Raw genomic sequence first — 19,485 nt, 5'->3', positions numbered from 1 at the left:
CTCTTAAAAAAAAAAAAAAAACCCCAAACAACAAAAAAACCAAAATGCAGCTTCTTGTTAGCTTCTGGGTTTCATGGCCTCTGTCTGTTTCCTCTGCAAGGAAGTCAATATTCTCACAAAATGAATGACATGAAACTCTGAATCAAATCTCACCACAGGAGCATGGCCTCTTTTTCCTCAACTGGGAGCTGCATATATAGTTCCTAATTATCTCTGAGAGACAGAAACTGAATAGTTTGAGGCTCACAGCTTTCAGAAAAGGAACAAATCAAATCTAGACAAACTCTATTTGCTACATGAAGGTAATGCAGCTCAGCAGGAGGAACACAGAGTAACATACGCACCTTGCCAGTACTGAAATAGGAAAAAAATTGCTGGAAAAAGTCCTGGATCATTCCAGATGGAGAGTACAGTGACAGTTGGGAAAATGCAGGCTGTGAAACCAAAGCCACTGTGTTAGTGCAACAGGTCATCTTTATAATATGGAATTAACCTTCCCTTAAAGGACTGACGACAGAGCAGTAAACATTCTGTGAGCACAGACTTCCATTACAATCCCTTCTCCATCAGGCAATGCTGAAGGTTCTTTTTCAGTATTTAGGTATCATCTCACACTGAAATTTCTCAACATGTCTATGAGGCCTCTCAGTTGCCTGTTATATGGTTTAGACATAGTATATGGAAGACTGCCTAAAATACTATGTAGCAGACAAGCAATATTGCTTACAGCAGAGTCTCAAAAGTCTTGTAGCACATAGTGTTAATTCAGACCCTGCATTACTGAGAATGGTTGTCAAAGATCAGCTTCCAAAACTCACGTCCCCAGACCAGACCTCACAGGAGTAGAAACAGTCTCCTCAACGATGTAAAAATTGCAGCATGCCAGTGACCAAAGTATGCACAGGCAAAGTATGTGTTGGCTCAGACGTTTGTACTGATAGAGGAGTGGTGAAGCAAAGACACCCTGAGTAACTGGGCAGAATCTTCCCATGGTTGCTGCTGCATCTACACCATACCTAGAAATGAGCCATCAGGCAGCTTGAGAAAAAACAGCTTTTAAACTCATGAAACAAAACACTTTCCAAAAATATTTCCCACCAAAGTGAGTCAGAGACAGGTGATGGTTGTCACAGCACTGGCAGCAAGAGTTGCCTTTCACAGCTGTCTTCAAGGTGAGGCAGGCACAACATGATTGAAGAAACTCTTCTTCATTTGTTCTTTTCAGTAACAAGTTAGCAGGACAATCGTGTCTCCACTTTGGTGATTTTTTTTGTGATATTTTTAGTTACCATGCTGATCTACTAAACATGTTTGAAGTGTCAGAGGCACAAAAGAAATCATGCTTTCTTCAGAAACCACAATTTCCAGTCATTGAAGTGAGTAACTGTGTTATGCATCATACAAACAGGATCTTGCCGGGAAAGCTTTTCATGCATTTCTCCCTGCTGCAGCCTCCTGAGTTGGTTGGGTTGTGCTGCTCAAGTGTTCTTTAACATGTAAGCAAGATGGCCAGATCCTGGGACAGAAGTTGACAGAGGACTGAGGGCTTCGGTGACATCATTTGTGATGGATCTGAGGAGCTGCAGTCTGCCTGACTTGTTTCCCTGCACACCGGAGAAGCTAGGCAATAAAGAATGCATTACAAATACCCATTGTGCTGTTTAAAGAGATTCAAGTCATCTGGAATTGGAGGCCACAACCTCCAAACAATACTTCCTGCCCACTGACCAGGCGGCATTTGGCACTACTCTCACCACTGTTCTTGTAACTAACAGGCCTCCCAAAAGCATCTGCCAAGATTATCCTTGATGCAATTCCAGCAACATCACCAGAGGAATACTTAGGTCTGTCCTTAATTACCCTAATCCACTTTTCAACTTTCCAAAATCCTTCTATGAGCAGTGATTTGCCTTTGATTCCTGAGATGCCAAACCAAGACTTCTCTGTGGTCAGACAAGCAATTCCAAGGTGACAGTGGTGGGAAGACTAACAGTACTAGTTCTGTATACCAGCAGTTCTGCTGCCTTAGGTCTTAGCTCACTGGCCCTACAGCGATCTCACCCCTCTTCTTCACTGCTCCACAGCTCAAGAGCTCCATTGCTCATTTTACAGACCACATCAGACCACAAGCACGTTGTCTTCCCAAAAAGAGTTTTTCAAATGCAAAGCTCTTGAAATTACATATACAAAAAGACAAGGGCTAAAGAGGAAGAAAAGGAAAGCTATACCCATGAAATGGAGTTGGTACAAAACTCAGTAAAGAGGGCAGTTCAGAACTGTGGTACTTTGACATAATCATTCTCTACAACAACAACTACAGAAAGCTGTCAAGGTTGGGTTTAGAAAGACACTTCTTTATAGCCAATACCTGTTAATAGAAATCTACGATCCTATGACCTTTCAGATACCTACAAATAAAGAAACTGATGTTTCTCTTTTTAGGTCCTTTTTCTTGGAACATAAAATACTCTACTTTTACTAACTTTAGGGATAAATCGCAAGCATTTCAGCTGACAGTGCTACTCAACGCTCAGCAAGGTAAGGCTCTCGTCTTCCCATGTGCATTAGAGAGTGCACACTTCTACGGTGGAGGGAAACTGTAGCAACCTCTTCTCTCAAGTAAAGCTACCCCTAACGCTTCATTCTGCTCCAATCGGGAATCTTACAAAGCTTCTGCTCTCATATTTGGTGTAGCTTCTAACATGCTGTAATCCTCCTACAGCTCCACTACTCATTGCATTGTCACAAGGCAAGGGCTGCATGTAAAACTTCGTCGCCTGTGCTCCTTGCTTCTATACCTACCTTTGCAAAAAGTATACTTTCAAGGGGACAAGCACTTGAAAAGATGGAAAATGTTTGTCTATGAAACCTTTATCCCTAGTCAGAACTGCAGAGCAAGAAAACAACTGAGGGTATCATACTTTGAGTCTGTAAACTTTTATCGGCTACTATGCTATTTTTCCAAACCATATCCTGCACTAAAAGTACATAACTTACCAGGACTTTTGTTTTTCAAGTAGAAACTGAGGGCTGAACAACTTTTTCAGTAAAAATACATAATCAAATGGAAGGCAGCTCAGTAAAATAAATTTCATTCTAGAGCAAATCCACTCTGTGGAATTAGGGATCTAAACTGGCACAACTCAGAAACCAAAATTTCCATTTTGTATAAGCAGCACCCCAGTTTTTTATGCACTTCTGTTACTTACACTCACTTAAACGTACAACTTCACTGCTACTAGACCAACCTGAAAGAAAACTGTAGCTCAAACTAATTCGACAAAGCACTAAAGAATGATTGAAAAGTGACTTTCAAAGAGACTTTAGAAAGCTTGCAGAAGGGAACTTTGTATGGATATAATAATGATGGAATATGGGTTTCCTGTAGAAGAAAAATTTGCTAATGCAAAACATTCATACTATCTTCTGTCCTTAAAAGTATTAGGAAGCCAATTTTACTTTTTCATAGTTAAAAATGAATCTGTACTGAAAGAACTGTCACTTGGTCATCCAAAGCACTGATTGCCCCTGTTAGCAGATGCACCATCTTGAAAGAGTTCCATCTGTTCTACTAGACAACCATGGTGAAACAGAGCCAGCTCTAGCTTCAGAATATTAACTTAAAATTCTCTCTAACAGTCTAGTAAATTCCTTGTCATGTACATGCAATCCAGGCTTAGCTCAAACACTATACCATTGAAAGACTTTGAGAGTAAGACACAAAGTACCCCAAGGGAAAGAGTCTAGGATTTCAGCTGCATCTTGAAGACTGAGTATCCTATATGTGCCTTTATCCTTTTTCATGCTGAAAAGCTGAGCAATTTTTGCTAATGTGAAAACCAGGTGTAGAAATGAAATAAGTGTTGAAACATTAAAAAAGATAAATAAAGGTAATTTGGGCATGGAAAATATCTCTGGCTTCTGTTCTGGCAGAATCAATACAGGAAATCTGAAAGAGCCAAACATCAGTTTCTTGCACTGCAAGACAGTCTTGTAACACAGAAATATCATCACATCTTTCAGGATTTCGTTCAGATCACCCAAAGAATGAAGACTCAGTGGCAGTCTCTGATATGGAAGAACCATGCTCAGCTCCCTTCAACTGAACAACAACCCCATATTTTTTTTAAAAAATCTCATTTAAAGGAATGTTGAAAGGCACTCAAACACTTGGAAACAATTATAGCAGTGGTGTTCTGTTGTATGTCTCAAATACAGGTATCTGTCTTCAAAAGGCATCTGGACATGTTCCTGTGTGACCTGATCTAAGTTGACCTGCTTTGGCAGGGGAGTTGGATTGGATGATCTCTAAAGGTCCCTTCCAACTCCTACCATTCTGTGATTCTATGAAGATAAGGAATTTGAGACATCGTATTTTGACTAGGTTTCCTATGCTTCAGAATTAATTGCAATACATAGGTTTTAGAAATGATGGAAATACTTGTCTCACCAAAAAGAGCCCTCAGGAATCTTTTTTTTTGTGTGCAATCACATTCCCTGTTTTTCCCTACCTCCACAATACAAGAGCAGCTCCGTGAGGGCTTTTAACACAGTGTGAACTGCACTGTGCAGCAACACTGCAACATGAGATTTTACTTGGTCATGAAAACAAGCAAACAAACTCCTTATCAGTTCTGAAAGAAGAATAAACTGTTGTACTCAAAAGCAGGGGCAAACAACAGGTCTGCATTAATTCTAAAGCCTGGTCTTTAAACAGGCTTCATTTCTGAATTGTATGTAATCCACAATATCCTCAACACTGAATTCTTTGTAAGAGGCAAAAAACACCTCAGCCCCATTCAAACTACATTATAGAATGGAGTATTCCTTCTTGTTCCCTACTGTCTGTAGCAGAAAGTTCACCTGTGACAAAGCAACAAAGCAAAAATGTAATGAGGATTCAACACTTTGAAGGGATAGAAGTTGCAGACACTACAGAAGGTTAGTACTACAAGGACAGGTCAACTGAGCTGTTATCAAAGCTTGATAAAGACTCATATTTTACATGACAAGTCGTACAAAGATTTGGGCCTTTTCCTCCTTCCAGTGACACAAGCCTTGCTGTCAAGAATTCCTGGTTACACTGGTAACCCCAATAGCTGTCTGCTGCACACTAATTCTCTTTTCAGATGAAGATACTAAAAAAGGCGGTGAAAGTGAGCAGGTCACTTAGTCAAGCATGACATCATGTAACACTCATAAGATGATAAAGATGTTGGTAATGCAGAAAGCTCCTCTTTGCTTTTCAACCATGTTGTATCCCCTTCCTCACTGAGGGCTGGAAATCTCAACCTCTACAGAGCAAGGGCTCAAAAAAAAGCAGAAATGTTGGCTGTCAGCCAGCAAGCAAGAACTCCATGCTGGGTGGAGAGAGCTTCACAGCTCTAAATACACAAAACACTTTAGGAAAAGCCAATCCAAGAACAGCAAGAACGCTCCTTGTATATATTTGCAGCACTTCCCAACCCTCAAGGTCATCCAAAAAAATCCACTGTGTGGGAACGTATCCACATACATCATTGCCATCCTACCAGGGCAATATGTCAAGGCTCCTGTTCCTCGTATAGACCATGTGTCTTCAGTCACAGGTAGCATTTGGTCCCTCCTCTGATGCACCAGGTCTTTTTCCACCAGCAACTGCAAACACTGTCACCTCTCAGCAGATGTCTGAGGAGCAAAACATTTCATTCCTGGGCTTGGTGGTCATTTTGCTTACCACCGTAACACATCAAAGTTGCAAGCTGGGTTATGTCAGAGCAACAAACTACCCGTACACAATTCAGCTCGAGTAACAGACACCATAAAGGAGGCAGAATCAACTTTGAAAAAAACTAATTTTAATCAAAACAAAAAAATTGTTGATCATTAACAAGTTTATAAAACAGTGATTTAGTTACATAAATAAATTGATATCAGTGTATCAAATCTTAATTACTTTCAACTTCATGAGCATGTTTACATGGGTGATGAAGTACAACCTTTTTATACCTATTATAATAAATAAAATGGAGAGCATGAAATAGATTTTCTAAACAAAAATACCTACAAACATACCTCTAGCATGTTCTCTAATGAAGGGAACAAGAGACACTGGACAACTTTTGCACCAAAACATAAAAATTGCTTTAAAAAGCACAAGGATACAGAACCATCAGCTAAAATAAAGACACTATACTGTAACCAAAGTTGGTGTTTAATAATATAGTGAACAGTTTGGTAGTTAGATCTCCAGTTTGGTTATTTTAAAGCATTAAGACAAGGCAAGATAGAAGGCTGCTTTTGAGTAATTCTAGAGAAAATAAAATATATTAAAAAAACAAACTGAAAAGTAGAACAGTCATACCTACACAACTTTCTGTCCTGCACAAAGTCAAAATACCTATGCAGAATATATATATATAATATATATATATGTTATTGTGCACAAAGGTTAGCTTATTATTAGCTCACTGCAAAGGCGTAATGGATCATGTCAATCATTTTGGAAAACATTTTGAGTTCTGTGTCAAAAAGGATTTTTTTTTTTTTTTTAAGTCTTCTAGGCTAGGAGGCACAAACCCCAATTCTGGCATACTGTATTCTTAATGCTAAGGCTTGCTGCTCTGGCTGTGTATTTTTTTTTTGTTGTCCTTCTTTACTATAGTGCCTGTTACAAGCATGTGTGTATGTGTGTATACATATATATGTATACACGGGTTGTATAAATATATATATATAAAATTTTCCCCATTAGTTATCAGTCCAACCATGCAATCCAAAAGGTGGCTCTGCATAGATGCCCAGCATATAGTTCACCACCTGAGCCAACCCTGAAGCAAGGCGCACTTCAGTCCTTCGGATAGGTTTTCTTTTTTGTTTAAAACCAAGCTACCGCAGCTTCAAGTATTTTGCATTACATAGACTTTTTTTTTTTATAAATTAGTTAATGTTATATTTTTCAATATTCAGACATATACTATAATATATATACAGTACAATAAATGCTCTCATTCTTTTAATTTTTTTTTTTTGATAAATCCCTGAGAATGTATGTTGACAGTCGCTAAGTTTCCACATGCACAAGCATTGTGTGCCATGCTTCTGGATGAACAGCACTGCAAAGCCACGTGGTCAGCCTTTTAACTATTAGTATTTCATTTGTTGGTTTGTTTAAATACGCTGAAATGTAAGGATGAGTTACAAAGGAGTAAAGCTGAATCCATTCGAGGTACTTATCACAGGATGGAGGTGTTTTGTTTGGTTTTTAAAGCCATTACAATATATGTTTGTTTTTGAGGCTGTGAACACATACAGAAAGAACAGGAGAGCAATGTGGGCTTTTGCCACTTGACAACATATACTCAGTGTAAACCAAACCTTTTTTAACCCCTTTCTCTCATATAAAACAGAAAAAAAGAAAAAAAAAATTAAACACACAAACTTTCACAACATGACAGTTTAGTTTGCAAACTCAATATAACTATACACATATAATACCGGTGTGGCTCTGTTTCTTTAAGTTAAAAAGGATACAAAGGCAGGCTCAAGTAAAAACAAACCACCCCCCGCCCCCCCCCATCCCCTTCACACATTTCTGTCAACCAAACCGCTCACGAACCAGCATCATCAGTTTCTTTTTGCCTTTGTAGATTTGTTTTAGGTTATCAATAAACTGTGTAAACTGGATGTGACCATCATGAGCCATCAAGAAGGTCTCTCGGGCCTTGCTGAGGAACTCTATAAACTCACTATAGTGTCGTGGGCTGATGTGAGTGAGACGTGAATGAGTCGTGTTAATGTAGGCTCCAATCGTGGCATCCAAGAGTTGCCGCAGAGGGGCTTTGTCCAGTGACATGAGCTTACCAGAGTTCCTCCTTCCATGAAGTCCCACCATGCCGGGAGTGGTCAAAGTACACCTACGCAGAATGTCTGACAGTACTGTTGCACACTTGACACTTTTGACCACAAGAGGTATTATCGCCGCGAGCTCGTTCTTCCCGAGGGAGTGGCTGAGCGCGCATGCCCACAGAACATCATTAATGGCAGGGTGCGTGTCCTGATTGTAACTCAGGTTGAGATGTGTCATGGCCAAGGTGGCCAGCTTGTAGGCCCGCATGGGATAGCCACGGTGCTCCATGTATCGTGCTATAGTAAAAAGCTGCGAGTAGCTCACGCCGGTTGTAGCAGCATCAAGAACAATTTGGTAAGCGGTCTCAAAAGCTATGTGATCCTTTTCACATAAGGTCAGTGCAGAAAGGGCACAGTTTTGAGGATCCTTCATGGCACACTGTAGAGCAAGCGTCCTAGCACTGCCAGCCAACTTCTCCTGCTGATGGCAGTCCAGATGCAGGCGGACAATGGTGCTGTTGGACATCACTGTGGTAGCAACAATACTAGTGGCTTCTGTTGGAGTGAAAAGTGTAAACCAGTTTTGCATGATACTATCCAGTGCGTAAACGCCTGAGAAGAGAAAGGAAGGATTGGTCACAACTGATAAAACCTAACCTAGTAGACGCAAACATTGAAGCAAGAGATTACATATGCAGCAAAGTTCAAGAGGCTGCCAGTACGTCCCAGGGGATATATTTCAGCAATAAGGGCTAAAGCTGGTAACACAGCCGGAAAAGGACATGAAAACACAGGTCACTTTGCAAACTCTGTAGCAATCACAGAAATACAGAGAAATATGCATGGTAAGCTTTAATCTCCCGATACAACAACTGAGCTGTTTTACTTCTTATTTAAGACAATTTTGACAACTTCTGGCTCAGTTGGTCTCACAGCATGACTTAGAAGCAGCCCTCACACTGACCACTTGAAAGATAATTTTGTCTTCTTCTCCCAAGGCACATCCCACAGCACATGGGATGCCTGAAAGGTTATATAAGTATGCTAACTGCCTTTCATAATAGAACACTGTAGCACAACTTAACAGAACACACTAAACACACCTTAAAAAAAACACAGAAAAAATCCCTTCTCTCCACAAGCTTTTCAGATACATCTCGGATCAAATTCATATGCACCTGAACAGTAAGATCCTTAAGCATGGAAATAGTCTCCACAATATAAACTATTGAATATTATCTGAAATAGTTATTTTCCTTAATATCACTGTATTCTTGGTGTGTTTGTGTTTGGCAGGGGGAGAAATGTAGAAACAACGATTAATGGGTTCCATAAATTGAACCTTATAGGCAACCAGAGAGCCTTATTTATGCTAGGGGTAGTTTACACGCATCTCTGAGCCCACCTAAAACATACCCAGAGGTCCTCATTTTCTCTGTAGGACTCTAGTGTTTCCCATGCACCCCTTTCACTCATCTGCAACAACTCAGCATGGCCAGAAAATACCAGATCTTTATTTAAATCAACAGATTCCTTGCTTTTTCAACTTAAGTCTCAAGAGTACTTCGTATGACATTGTAGGTTCTTTACGGGATACTTCTATTACAATATGTAAACTAATTTAAAGCACTACTAAACCCAGTATTTTATTTGCCAATATGCAACTGCACAAAATAATACCCAGGCACTAATATCTGTAAGACAGCCTCAGCAACAATTACCTTAGCAAAGACATAAAAGCAATAGAACAAGAGTATTGCATGAAAACTTGCAGACACAAACCATCTTCTGGCTTAGGGCATGCAAAAGTGAACTGTATTTTTCCATGTTACAATATTAATTTCCCTGTTAAGCATAAAGAAAAGAATAAACTAATCCAAAGAATAAGCAGTAGCAACCCTCCGAAGTCCTGAAACTCAAGAAGCACATATGTGATACAATCCAACTCAGATGTATCAAACAAATAAATACAGTAGGGAAACGTGCCTTCCAGAAATACCTTTAGTGACAACTAAAACTGCTCCCTTATTGCAAGTACTTATACTGTCCCCATACCACAGCTGTTGATTTATTGGGTTTTTTTTAACAGCTATGCAGTGTTTTAATGCACTCATCTTCACTGACAGATTCTGTATCCTCATCTTGCAGATGGTAAACTGGAATACAGAAGCTAAGGGACACCTTATCAAGACACACAGGAAATCTATGGCAAAACCAAGAACTGAACAGAATGTCCAGTTGAATGCACTATTCTCCAACTGCTGTTCTCTTAAGTATAAAGCTGGTTTTGCTACCACCTTATTTACACCTTCTATGGCTAGTGACAGGTGCATTGCTGTTTGGTTTGCTTTAGATTGCAGAAAGGCCTGCACAGCGTCATAGCCACATAACAAAGGTGCACTACACTCAGTCTGGATTTACCCAGAGGCTTAAAAAAACACCCTGAGAACCCCTTTATGAGATCCCGTCTGCCATGGAGCAGAAGGCATTCTCAGAATTTCCTTGACTAGTTTCCTGGTTCCTCCTCCCACAGCTGACAGGGCAGCTCTCTTGCCTCCCTTACAGAGCCTCACCAGGCCTTTCAGAGAAAGCCAACTTGTAGCAAAGTGCAACAGTCCATAACCACAATCCTTTTTGTCCACATCGTCCTCAAAGCCAAAATTACCATGGGGAGGGACATGGGGAAATCTAGGGTATTTCCCATAGCTTACTCACATCCTCACCTTGCAGGAATAAAGCCATACTGAACTATTGCCCACTTCACCTATGCCTAAAAAGACTCACTCATCATTCCCACAGTATCTTCTCAGGAATTTTATAAATGGACAGAAAGTATGAGGCATTTGCAGAACCTGCATATTGACAATCAAGATCAAGCCCTCTAAGATTAGCTGGTGAGTGAAGAGTCTCAGAACATACCTACTTCTGTTGCACATGTTACCAACCACCTCACCATTTCCCGTCGTCGCCAATTCAGTGTTGACAGCGTCATCCGCATCACCTATTAAAGCAACACAAAAAAATACAAACAAATCCTATTGCAAACCAAGGCAATGTACCAACAATTAGGGTTTTTAAGTTACTCAAATATAAGCTTCAAAATGTCAGCCAGTTGCCCTCTCTATTCTATTACCTCTTTCTAGTTAGTAGGTCAAAAGATTTGCAAAATACTGCTCAATTATCTCAGAAGAGCAGGCAGAGTAATGCCAACAGCAAATTCTTCAGTTCTAGAGGAAGAGGACTGTTTTATCCATGAGAGAATAAAAACATCTCACAAAAAAAAACCTCCTCCCCTCCAACAACAACAAAAAAAGCCAAATCAATTACCAATTATTCAAATGAAATTCCATCATGTCTCCTCTTTCTACACACTTTAAAGTGGAAAGATGTCAACTCTTGCTGGGCAAAATAAACCCTTCAATTTTTCCTCTCATCTGCCTTTCTTTTCCTCAACTTAACAAAGTTAAGGTACTGAGTTAAGGTACTGTGAATTGACTAGCTGCTTATTCTGCAAAGATGTATATACAATTCCAGATACATCCTGGTATTATCAAGCAATTATTTCTGTCTCTGAACAAGGAACCTCAGAAAAGAAATTCCATTAAAATCATCAGAAGGCTACAAAAAAAACCATTTCAAAGCTTTGTAGTGCACGTACATTACATTGCTTGTGGCTATTGTCTATTCTTCTTCAATGAAATGAACACTGCATGGAAATTGCATGTAAAGCTTGCTTCAGATACTTACAGGTATCTAGATGAAGAAAGCAGGCAGTGTCCCCATTACAATAGTGATCACATTATGGCATTACTATTTGCAGCAATTAAATAAAGAGCATAATAGGTCAATTACAGAAGTCTCGGTGATGATCCATTGCATACTAAACCTCAACAAATGCACTCACAAAACAGCCTGGAGTCAGCAGCATTTGTAAGAGGGTTTTCAACCCATTTCCCCTCCCAATCCTAAGGTACTTCAAAGTGGCACAGACTTCCATCACATTTGTTATTCCTGTAACCAGCTTTAGTCCTATACTGTAGATATAATAATTAAGATGAAAAGATTGCTGAGTGCAAATGCATAGATGACATTTACAAGGTCTGGTTACAGACAACCATGAGTGGTTCCAAGCTAGTCTCTAAACCTTGAGACCCTGGTGACTGTAACATCAATAAGGCCAGACTTCTTGTCCTTAGGCAATTTAACTAAACAGTAATCTAAGTGTCAGACTGAAAAAGAGTGTTTTGAAAGAAAGTAAATTGATATGATAGGAGCAACCCAATACATTTTAAAATGTGAAAATATATCTAAGATAAATCATGGAACCAGACTTTGTTCAAAGTCTTTCTGACAGATAAACAGGTAGTTCCAAGTCAAAATGCTTTGGTGTGCAATGACCTGTCCCATTCTGTCCATCAAACAGAAGTACCTCCTGTACTGATGCATACACATAAATTGAAGGCTAACACTCTTTCAACATCCTTGATGAATTTTCAGCTTCCCTTGAATAGACTGAATCCAGTAGAAAAGACAGGGTTATGGAGTGAATTCTGCTACCAGCAAGGGAAAGAAATAAAAAAGAAGAGGTATGAATGAAGACTTCTCTTAAAAGTCTTCTCCCCTGACCTTCCTCACTGAGGTGGGTCTGTAAAGTATCAGCAATCTCAAGAGCCTTTAGCATGTGTAGTTCAGGTACAGATAGTCCTAACTCAAGAGCAAAAAACAATACAAGAGCCAATTTTTTGCCAATACACAACTGCACAAAACAATACTCAAAGTCCATCATTCCCGTGGAAAAGTTTTTTCACAAACTACTCTGGAATTAGGTTCCTTTCATTTGATTAAGCTGACAAGCTCAGAACAGCAACAGAAGGATCTTTTACTGATGATAAGTCCCCAACAATTTATAATAAAGCATGGCTTGATGTTCTGAACAAGGAGCTCAAGTTTATTTATATTGTAGTGCATGCAGCCAAAGAACTCTTTTTTGCTCAATACATTCTTGAGCTACCTCTTCCTAAAAGAGAACTCTACATCTGTCCACTATCTATTCAATATCTGTGCTATCAATTGAAAAAGCTTCTCAACAAGTCAGGAAGTATGAAAATGGTGAGAGGTCCCTAGGAATTGCATAGTTTATTTGAAAGCCAAGCTCTCTTCCACACAGAATAACCATGACTTTGTCTTAATGGATCTTCATAATAATTCTTAAAAAAAAGAACAGATCTCACCACTCATGACAGAGATCAAGAAATGGCCAAACCACCATTAGCTCCCACACCAATGAGAAATTTCTGTCATGCACATTGGAAGGAGGTTTATTTCTTTATTCATTTATTTATCAGTTTAGGGGGAAAGGACATGAATTCCTAAATACACATTTAAGTGATCACCTGCACTAACTTGCTCAGCGGCTCCTCTAGCAATACCTATTTGTACACATGTGGTAACACTTGCACAGACTTGCACAAAACAGGCAAACAGAGGAACAGAAGCCCCTTTTGTACCTGCTGACTTTACAATATATGTGTCAGTAAGGCTCTGAAGAACAGAATACACCCAAGAGGCTGTGCTGATGGCCTCTTTCCACAGCCTTCCCTCTGTTGAGTGACACAACACATGCTGCCACTGGAAACAGAGTGAAAGAACCTGGAAGGAATCTACACATTACACCCACATCTTCAACAATACAAGGGGCTTTTCGTCACAGAGATCCCAGTGGCATAGCTGTGAAATTACTGGTAAAATCTCCTCAGCCCAACTTGTCATTGCTGTACTTCAGGCAAACTACGTTTAAGATTCTTAAAGCATCTTTGTAAGCTTGGTATGGAGCAGTAGACAAGTTCCACACCAGTTTGCTCCAAAACCTGGGACTAAGGAAAAAGTATAGATTGGTTCATGATGTTTCTTTCACTAAATCTCACTGAAGATATTCCAATCACCACCACACAGGGGTATCCATGAATATGGTGAAAACCAAAGTGTGCTGCTACTTGATTATACTTGAATGACACTTGGCAAAGGCATGAGACAATACTCAGGTCAATTGCCAAGACCGAAGGTAAACAAACATTTAAGGCAGAAATATAGAAAGATGTGAAAAAAGAAGCAGATTTCCATAGCAACCTTGGGATTATGAAAGGATAACAATCTCACAGCTTTCTGGTTAAAGACTGAAGCTTCTAAAAGCTAGAATAGGCAAATATTACACTTTGCCATGGGAAGCAACTAGGATAATAATCTTTTCCCAGAAGTCTTTGGAGCTCTGTTTACTCAAATCGAAGTAATAAATTGTTTTCTGATCTTTGCATGTTTAAGAACTCCCTGAAGAGGGACAAAGTTCATTTTGTTGAAATGTATAAACTCCAAGATTTATCAGTGTCAGGCAATATAACTCCAGATACCTAAAACTTAGTCTTTGAGCTCACAGTCTCTCCTATGAGCCTGAAAACTGAGTTGAGGTTCTTGTACACCCCAAGCTGAGTCTGATGCACCCAACCACTCAACAGCTTGTGGAGTACACAATTTTGATGAAGTGAGAGGGCTGCTATCACCACAGTCTGACCTTGAAACAGGTCGGTATGATCGACCTTGGCTTTCTGTAGCGATTCAACAAGCACCTACTGAATCTCATTTTGGTGAAAGGAACGGTAAGAAATCCCCCAAGATGATGCGGAAAATACGGTGCATTTTTTAGCAAGCAGAATAGTTTTCCTTTCTAGCTAGTCCTACATATACTCCTGAACCCATTGCACGGGTCCTCTATCACCACTGAGTATAAGAGTGCCCTGCAACCAGCCGTTCCCAGCTCTCTTCCACCCAAACGGCACAGAGGCTGTGCTGGTCTTTGGTCTGTGTTTACCAGTCAACTGAGCTTTGTATTAGAAAACAATCTAAAAACTACAGACAGAGTCCAAAGAGAGCATGGTCCTCAGTGTTTAAAAGCTATACCCACAAACACTGGGACAAATTCCCTTCTTCCACTGTCATAATAATGAATGAGAGAAATACCTGAAGGCCCAGTTCCAGAGAAACTTTCAAAAGAGTGATGTCTGGCAAGCTGTCCATAAGTGTTGCAATTTTAAATGCATCCTGTGCAAGTTTGAAGATGTGTGATGAGGAGTGGATATTTTTCTGGATGGATTCTAACACTGTTTCCAGCCTCCGAACATCACCTGGAAGGTATGAACAAAATCACCAAAATGGAACAGGCTCCCAAAACACCAAAAGATGCGTGCTAATTGAGCTTGCCATTGCTATGCAACAGCATGATGTATCAGCTATACACACATTGTTTTTAGAAACCTTCCATAATTACATTACATATAAATGAAATACACCAGACAGCACAAACTCCTTTAGTGCCCAAATGTGTTAGTGCAGTATGCCACCAAAAGTCATCCTGATCTGTGCATTTTAGAAGTGAATTGTCCCCACTCCCATGTCTCACAGTCTCTGCCATGGGTCAGAAGACCAAAAAACTCTCTCATCAGCCTCGAGTCAAGCTCATCTAGCTAGCTTAAGTACTTGGTAAAAAATGAAGAGACAGGCTTATGCCAGTTCAGTTTTTTGCACCCAATTCAAGCTCCTGTCAGACGGCAAATTGGGTTTCAACAGACAAGTCTCATAATCTGTTTACTCCATGCAATATTTAAAGCATAGATCGAGTTGAGTGCATACTGACAGAAACGTACCTTTGGCTGCTGTTAGCATGGTTGATGCCAGCTCACACTGCTGAGATTCAATGTGACTGAGGGTGAACCAGCGGGGATACCGGTTTGGAACAACTGATGCAATGTGGTGTGGGCGGGACATGTCTGCCGAAGGAGCTGTTGATTCCAATACTAGCAACCTGAAATAAAAGAAGAAATCCTCTATCATGACATCATTATTACATTAAGTTATTCATGAGCTGCAAGAACACTGGACCTTGTTTATGAAATGCGCCTTTTCAATTATTAAAAAGCCCACTTCTTGAAGAATTTTGAAGTCCATTGCCAAACTTGCCTACACTAGTGGGCATCTGTAGGAATTCACAGGACAAATAAGCTATCCATTTGCCAAGCTAGCAGAGACCTGGATCACACACAGAGCTGAAGCTCTTCTCCTTGACTTCTTGGTGTCTATGAACCACAGTCCTCAGGGAAGAAAATGCAGCAGTTCTCTACTGTACTGAAGATGTTTAAGTATTTTTCACTGTTTGGAACATACTTTCATCACTTACAAATGCTGAAAGTAAGGAAGAGTAATATTCAACAAGTCATATTTTGATCTTGCAATAAATTAACACATTCATTTATGTCCAAAAAGTCTTTAAACTTTAGCCTACCAACATTTTATAATGCACTCTAATCTGATGTTAGCATCCCAAACAGCAGTGACAGAAGAAGTTTCTTCAAAGTTACTTTTTAGACTCTCATTTTCTAATCCCGAAGCAAAAATGTGTCAATATATAATAGTTTTATCCACCAAGAAGGACTTGTACTTGGAAAATTCAAATTATGTGCTTGTTTTTGACTACGATACCAGTGACAGCCCACAACAGCGGTTCAACTCATTTATCCAAGCAGACTTGTGTGTAGACTGAACTAAACACTTCAATGTCTAGAGAACAACTAGCTGGGATCTTGGGAAATTAATTTCTTTAATTTCTTAATTTCTTTCTTCTTAAAGTGAAGAAAGAAGAATGCTCCTCTCCTAAAAGTATGAGCAACCACACAGGTTTCTGTGCAGTACACCAGTTTCCTTATGAGACTTTTGTCCGACACAGCTATTTCCTCCCTGTTACAGAAGAAAAAATGTTTTAAGTTTTCCTCTTCTGATCTATTCAACCTCCCAACCATGAGACAGACATTCAATCTTCATGTTGGCTTTCTTCTTCTGCCCTCAAGGCAGTAATAAGTTACTAATGGTTTTCTTCTGGGAGCTATCACTTTAGTGCAAATGGAAATAACCAACCTTTTCCAGGAGAATTTGGAAGCACTGAGGAATGCAGACATGGAATAGAAAGTGTGTAAATCTGCCATCATCACAGTTCAAGACAGCAGTCCACATTCCTTAAGAGTGTCAAACATCAAAATACAGAAATATTGACTATTGTGTAGCCTTAGAAAGTAATGACAAAAGGGCTACAGATAACAGCCCCGATTACATTGATATCTCATGATTTTACCAGACAGAAGCTAATCACAACTCTTTTTTATTCCAGTATGTTTGAAAAGTAACTTGTTTGACTGAGATGACAGCTTTGCACAATAAGATGGCTGGAGCTACCTACGACTAACCGGAGACTTCATTTTTTGGATCTTTCAGTGTCTTGTTTGTTTGTCCAGTTCAGAAAGGAAGCTTGCAGGAAAGTTTTCAGTTATGACTGATTTCTGGGTAAAGCCCAAATGACTCCACATCAACCTCATAAAAGCACTTTCAGAGAGTAACTGAAAATAAACATGAGGACACAAGTCTGCTTTATAAAATCAACCTTCTTTAGTAAAAGTAAACAAACAAGAAAATGCCACCAAATGAACACCTCCGCCCCGTCTACTGCATTTGATCCCATCTTGCAGACCTTGTATGATCAGTGTTAACGATGCACTCAACTTGTAATAGAAGAAGGGAACTCAGATGACCCAGGCAGCCTTCTGATCATATGCTTGGATGTTCTCAAGAGCTGATCAATAACGCCCTTTTGTTTCTCACTCTGTTTCCTAAAATGCTAATCATCGGCAGTGAGTATGCAAGGCCACTGTGGATATTTCTTTCCTTAAAATCCGTTACTAAACATACTCTTGGAAGCAAAAAAAAAAGCCAGGCTAAATACACCTTTGGCCTGACCTGATAGTAGCTATGTTTTGTTCTCATCCATGCCCTCTCATTTAGTCCTTCGAACAGAATTATTTTCTCCCCTTTTAGTTTTTTTTTTGGAGAAAACCAGCTCCATAATACATACCTCCAAAGCACTGGGACACAACTTGCCTGATGAAGCTAAACACTACTCACGTGGCTAACATCTCTTTCAATTACTGTGCAATCGCTCTTGAAGAGAATGACCAGGAAAACGCAACACTTATTTTAAATCTGGGACTTGATTTCCCTTGGCATTCAGTTTTCTTTGTCAAACAAACCACAAGGTTTTTGACATCGACCAGGTAATTCAGACAGGATCAGTTTCTCTCCTGCATTATATGTGGACAACAGAGTTATCGCTGATCATCTGGGCCCTTGAAACTTCCTTCAGAAAGCTTTTCTCAGCCCCTATTACCAATGTGACCTGGTTTGAGATAAAGCAAGCACGCACTGTGCACTCCCTGAGAAGTATCTTTTAAAATATCCCGAGCACTGAAGACAAATGAGATGCAAGTCAAACATTTTGTTGTCATATTACACACTCCACTTAAATCTCAACATTCACCCAGAAGGTGGACAAGACTGCCTTATGTCATTATGACACAAGAAAAAACTACTGGCTTACACCACACTATATGGTTTTAAATCCACTATTGAACGTTAATTTAGAAAGAATGCCAACAGTGGGTGATCCCGAGACTGCTGGTGAGATGCCTCTTTCCAGATTTCCTTGTCAACGCCATGACACACACATTGGTGAGAACACTCACAGTGAAGCTGTCAGTGTTTAATACAAAACCATTTGTCCAAAGAGTGAGAATCCAGCAAATGCTGGTTTGTAGTTGTAGATGAACACTAATTGTACATTTATTATTATACCACAGTTACTACAGACACCCATTGCTTTTATAAATGATAGAACCAAAATAATTTCTCCTTAAAAGGGAAGAATGTTTACTTTATGGGAAAAAAAAGCCAACAAACCAGGCCCTGATTATCAAGCTGCTTCTTCTTTTCCCAGTCACTACTTGTGTTCTTTCTAGATGATGTATGATACATACCGCATGGCTCTCAGTGCAGTTTTGTATGCCAATTCAGCATCATGAGGTAGGAGAGAGGTGAAAAGATACTTGGCAAAGGTGTGCATTGGAACACTCTCTCGATGGATTACTTCCCCCAAACCACCATATGGTCCAGCTATGGGAAAGAGAATGAGAACATCAATCTTTTACCTTTTAGTACAGCAAGCTTTCTCTCTGAATTGCAACTCTATCGAAGCAGGGTTTTAGCAGCATGTAAAGTTCTAGTGCTATTTTCTGTGAAATATATAATATATACAGTATATTACAAGTACATTAAATACCATGTACTTGAGGCATGAGAGACTGCAAACTGTACAGGACTAGGAATATCAACAGTGCTCGTAAAACTGACAGAATGTTTCTAGTGCTCCACGGGGCTAATTGAAGAAATGGTATGCAAAAGTAGAAAGTGATAATCTGATCTTTGCCCGCATGTAGTTAGATTGTGCACATGAATCTCCGTGTACATTGCTGGTCCATGACTGCTTTATCCCAAATCCACCAGAAAAAACACAAAACACTATAGTGGCTACAGGAGAAAAAATTATAACTTTAATTGGAAATTACAAGACCAATCATCATCACACAGCAGTATCTGATTCTTATTAATGTGTCACCTGACACTAGACATTTAAATAACCCTTTGGTCTGGACTTGGTCTCTGGTGATGACTAGGTCAGATCTTGCACTAGGGTTGGTTTTGTTAGCCCATTACAGTCACATGATCTTAAAA

General features: G+C 39.6%; 1 protein-coding gene across 2 annotated transcripts in view; it reads right to left on the bottom strand.

The window, feature by feature from the left end:
- Nucleotides 1-5,898: 5,898 nt before the first annotated feature.
- Nucleotides 5,899-19,485, bottom strand: part of ZSWIM6 (zinc finger SWIM-type containing 6) — a 108,402-nt gene continuing 94,815 nt past the window's right edge. For both annotated transcript variants that reach the window (XM_062018262.1, XM_062018263.1), the window contains 5 exons: nt 18,732-18,867; nt 15,522-15,679; nt 14,839-15,002; nt 10,747-10,828; nt 5,899-8,439 (listed from right to left, as the gene is read on the bottom strand). In XM_062018262.1, coding sequence (XP_061874246.1) covers nt 7,577-8,439; nt 10,747-10,828; nt 14,839-15,002; nt 15,522-15,679; nt 18,732-18,867 — 1,403 coding nt within the window. In that variant the 3' untranslated portion in view covers nt 5,899-7,576. The remainder of the gene's footprint in view (nt 8,440-10,746; nt 10,829-14,838; nt 15,003-15,521; nt 15,680-18,731; nt 18,868-19,485) is intronic.

This window comes from Colius striatus, chromosome Z (genome assembly GCF_028858725.1).
Source record: "Colius striatus isolate bColStr4 chromosome Z, bColStr4.1.hap1, whole genome shotgun sequence".
NCBI classification, from domain to species: domain Eukaryota; kingdom Metazoa; phylum Chordata; class Aves; order Coliiformes; family Coliidae; genus Colius; species Colius striatus.
The sequence above is the reverse complement of the archived record's forward strand: the minus strand, read 5'-3'. Positions and strand labels throughout refer to the sequence as shown.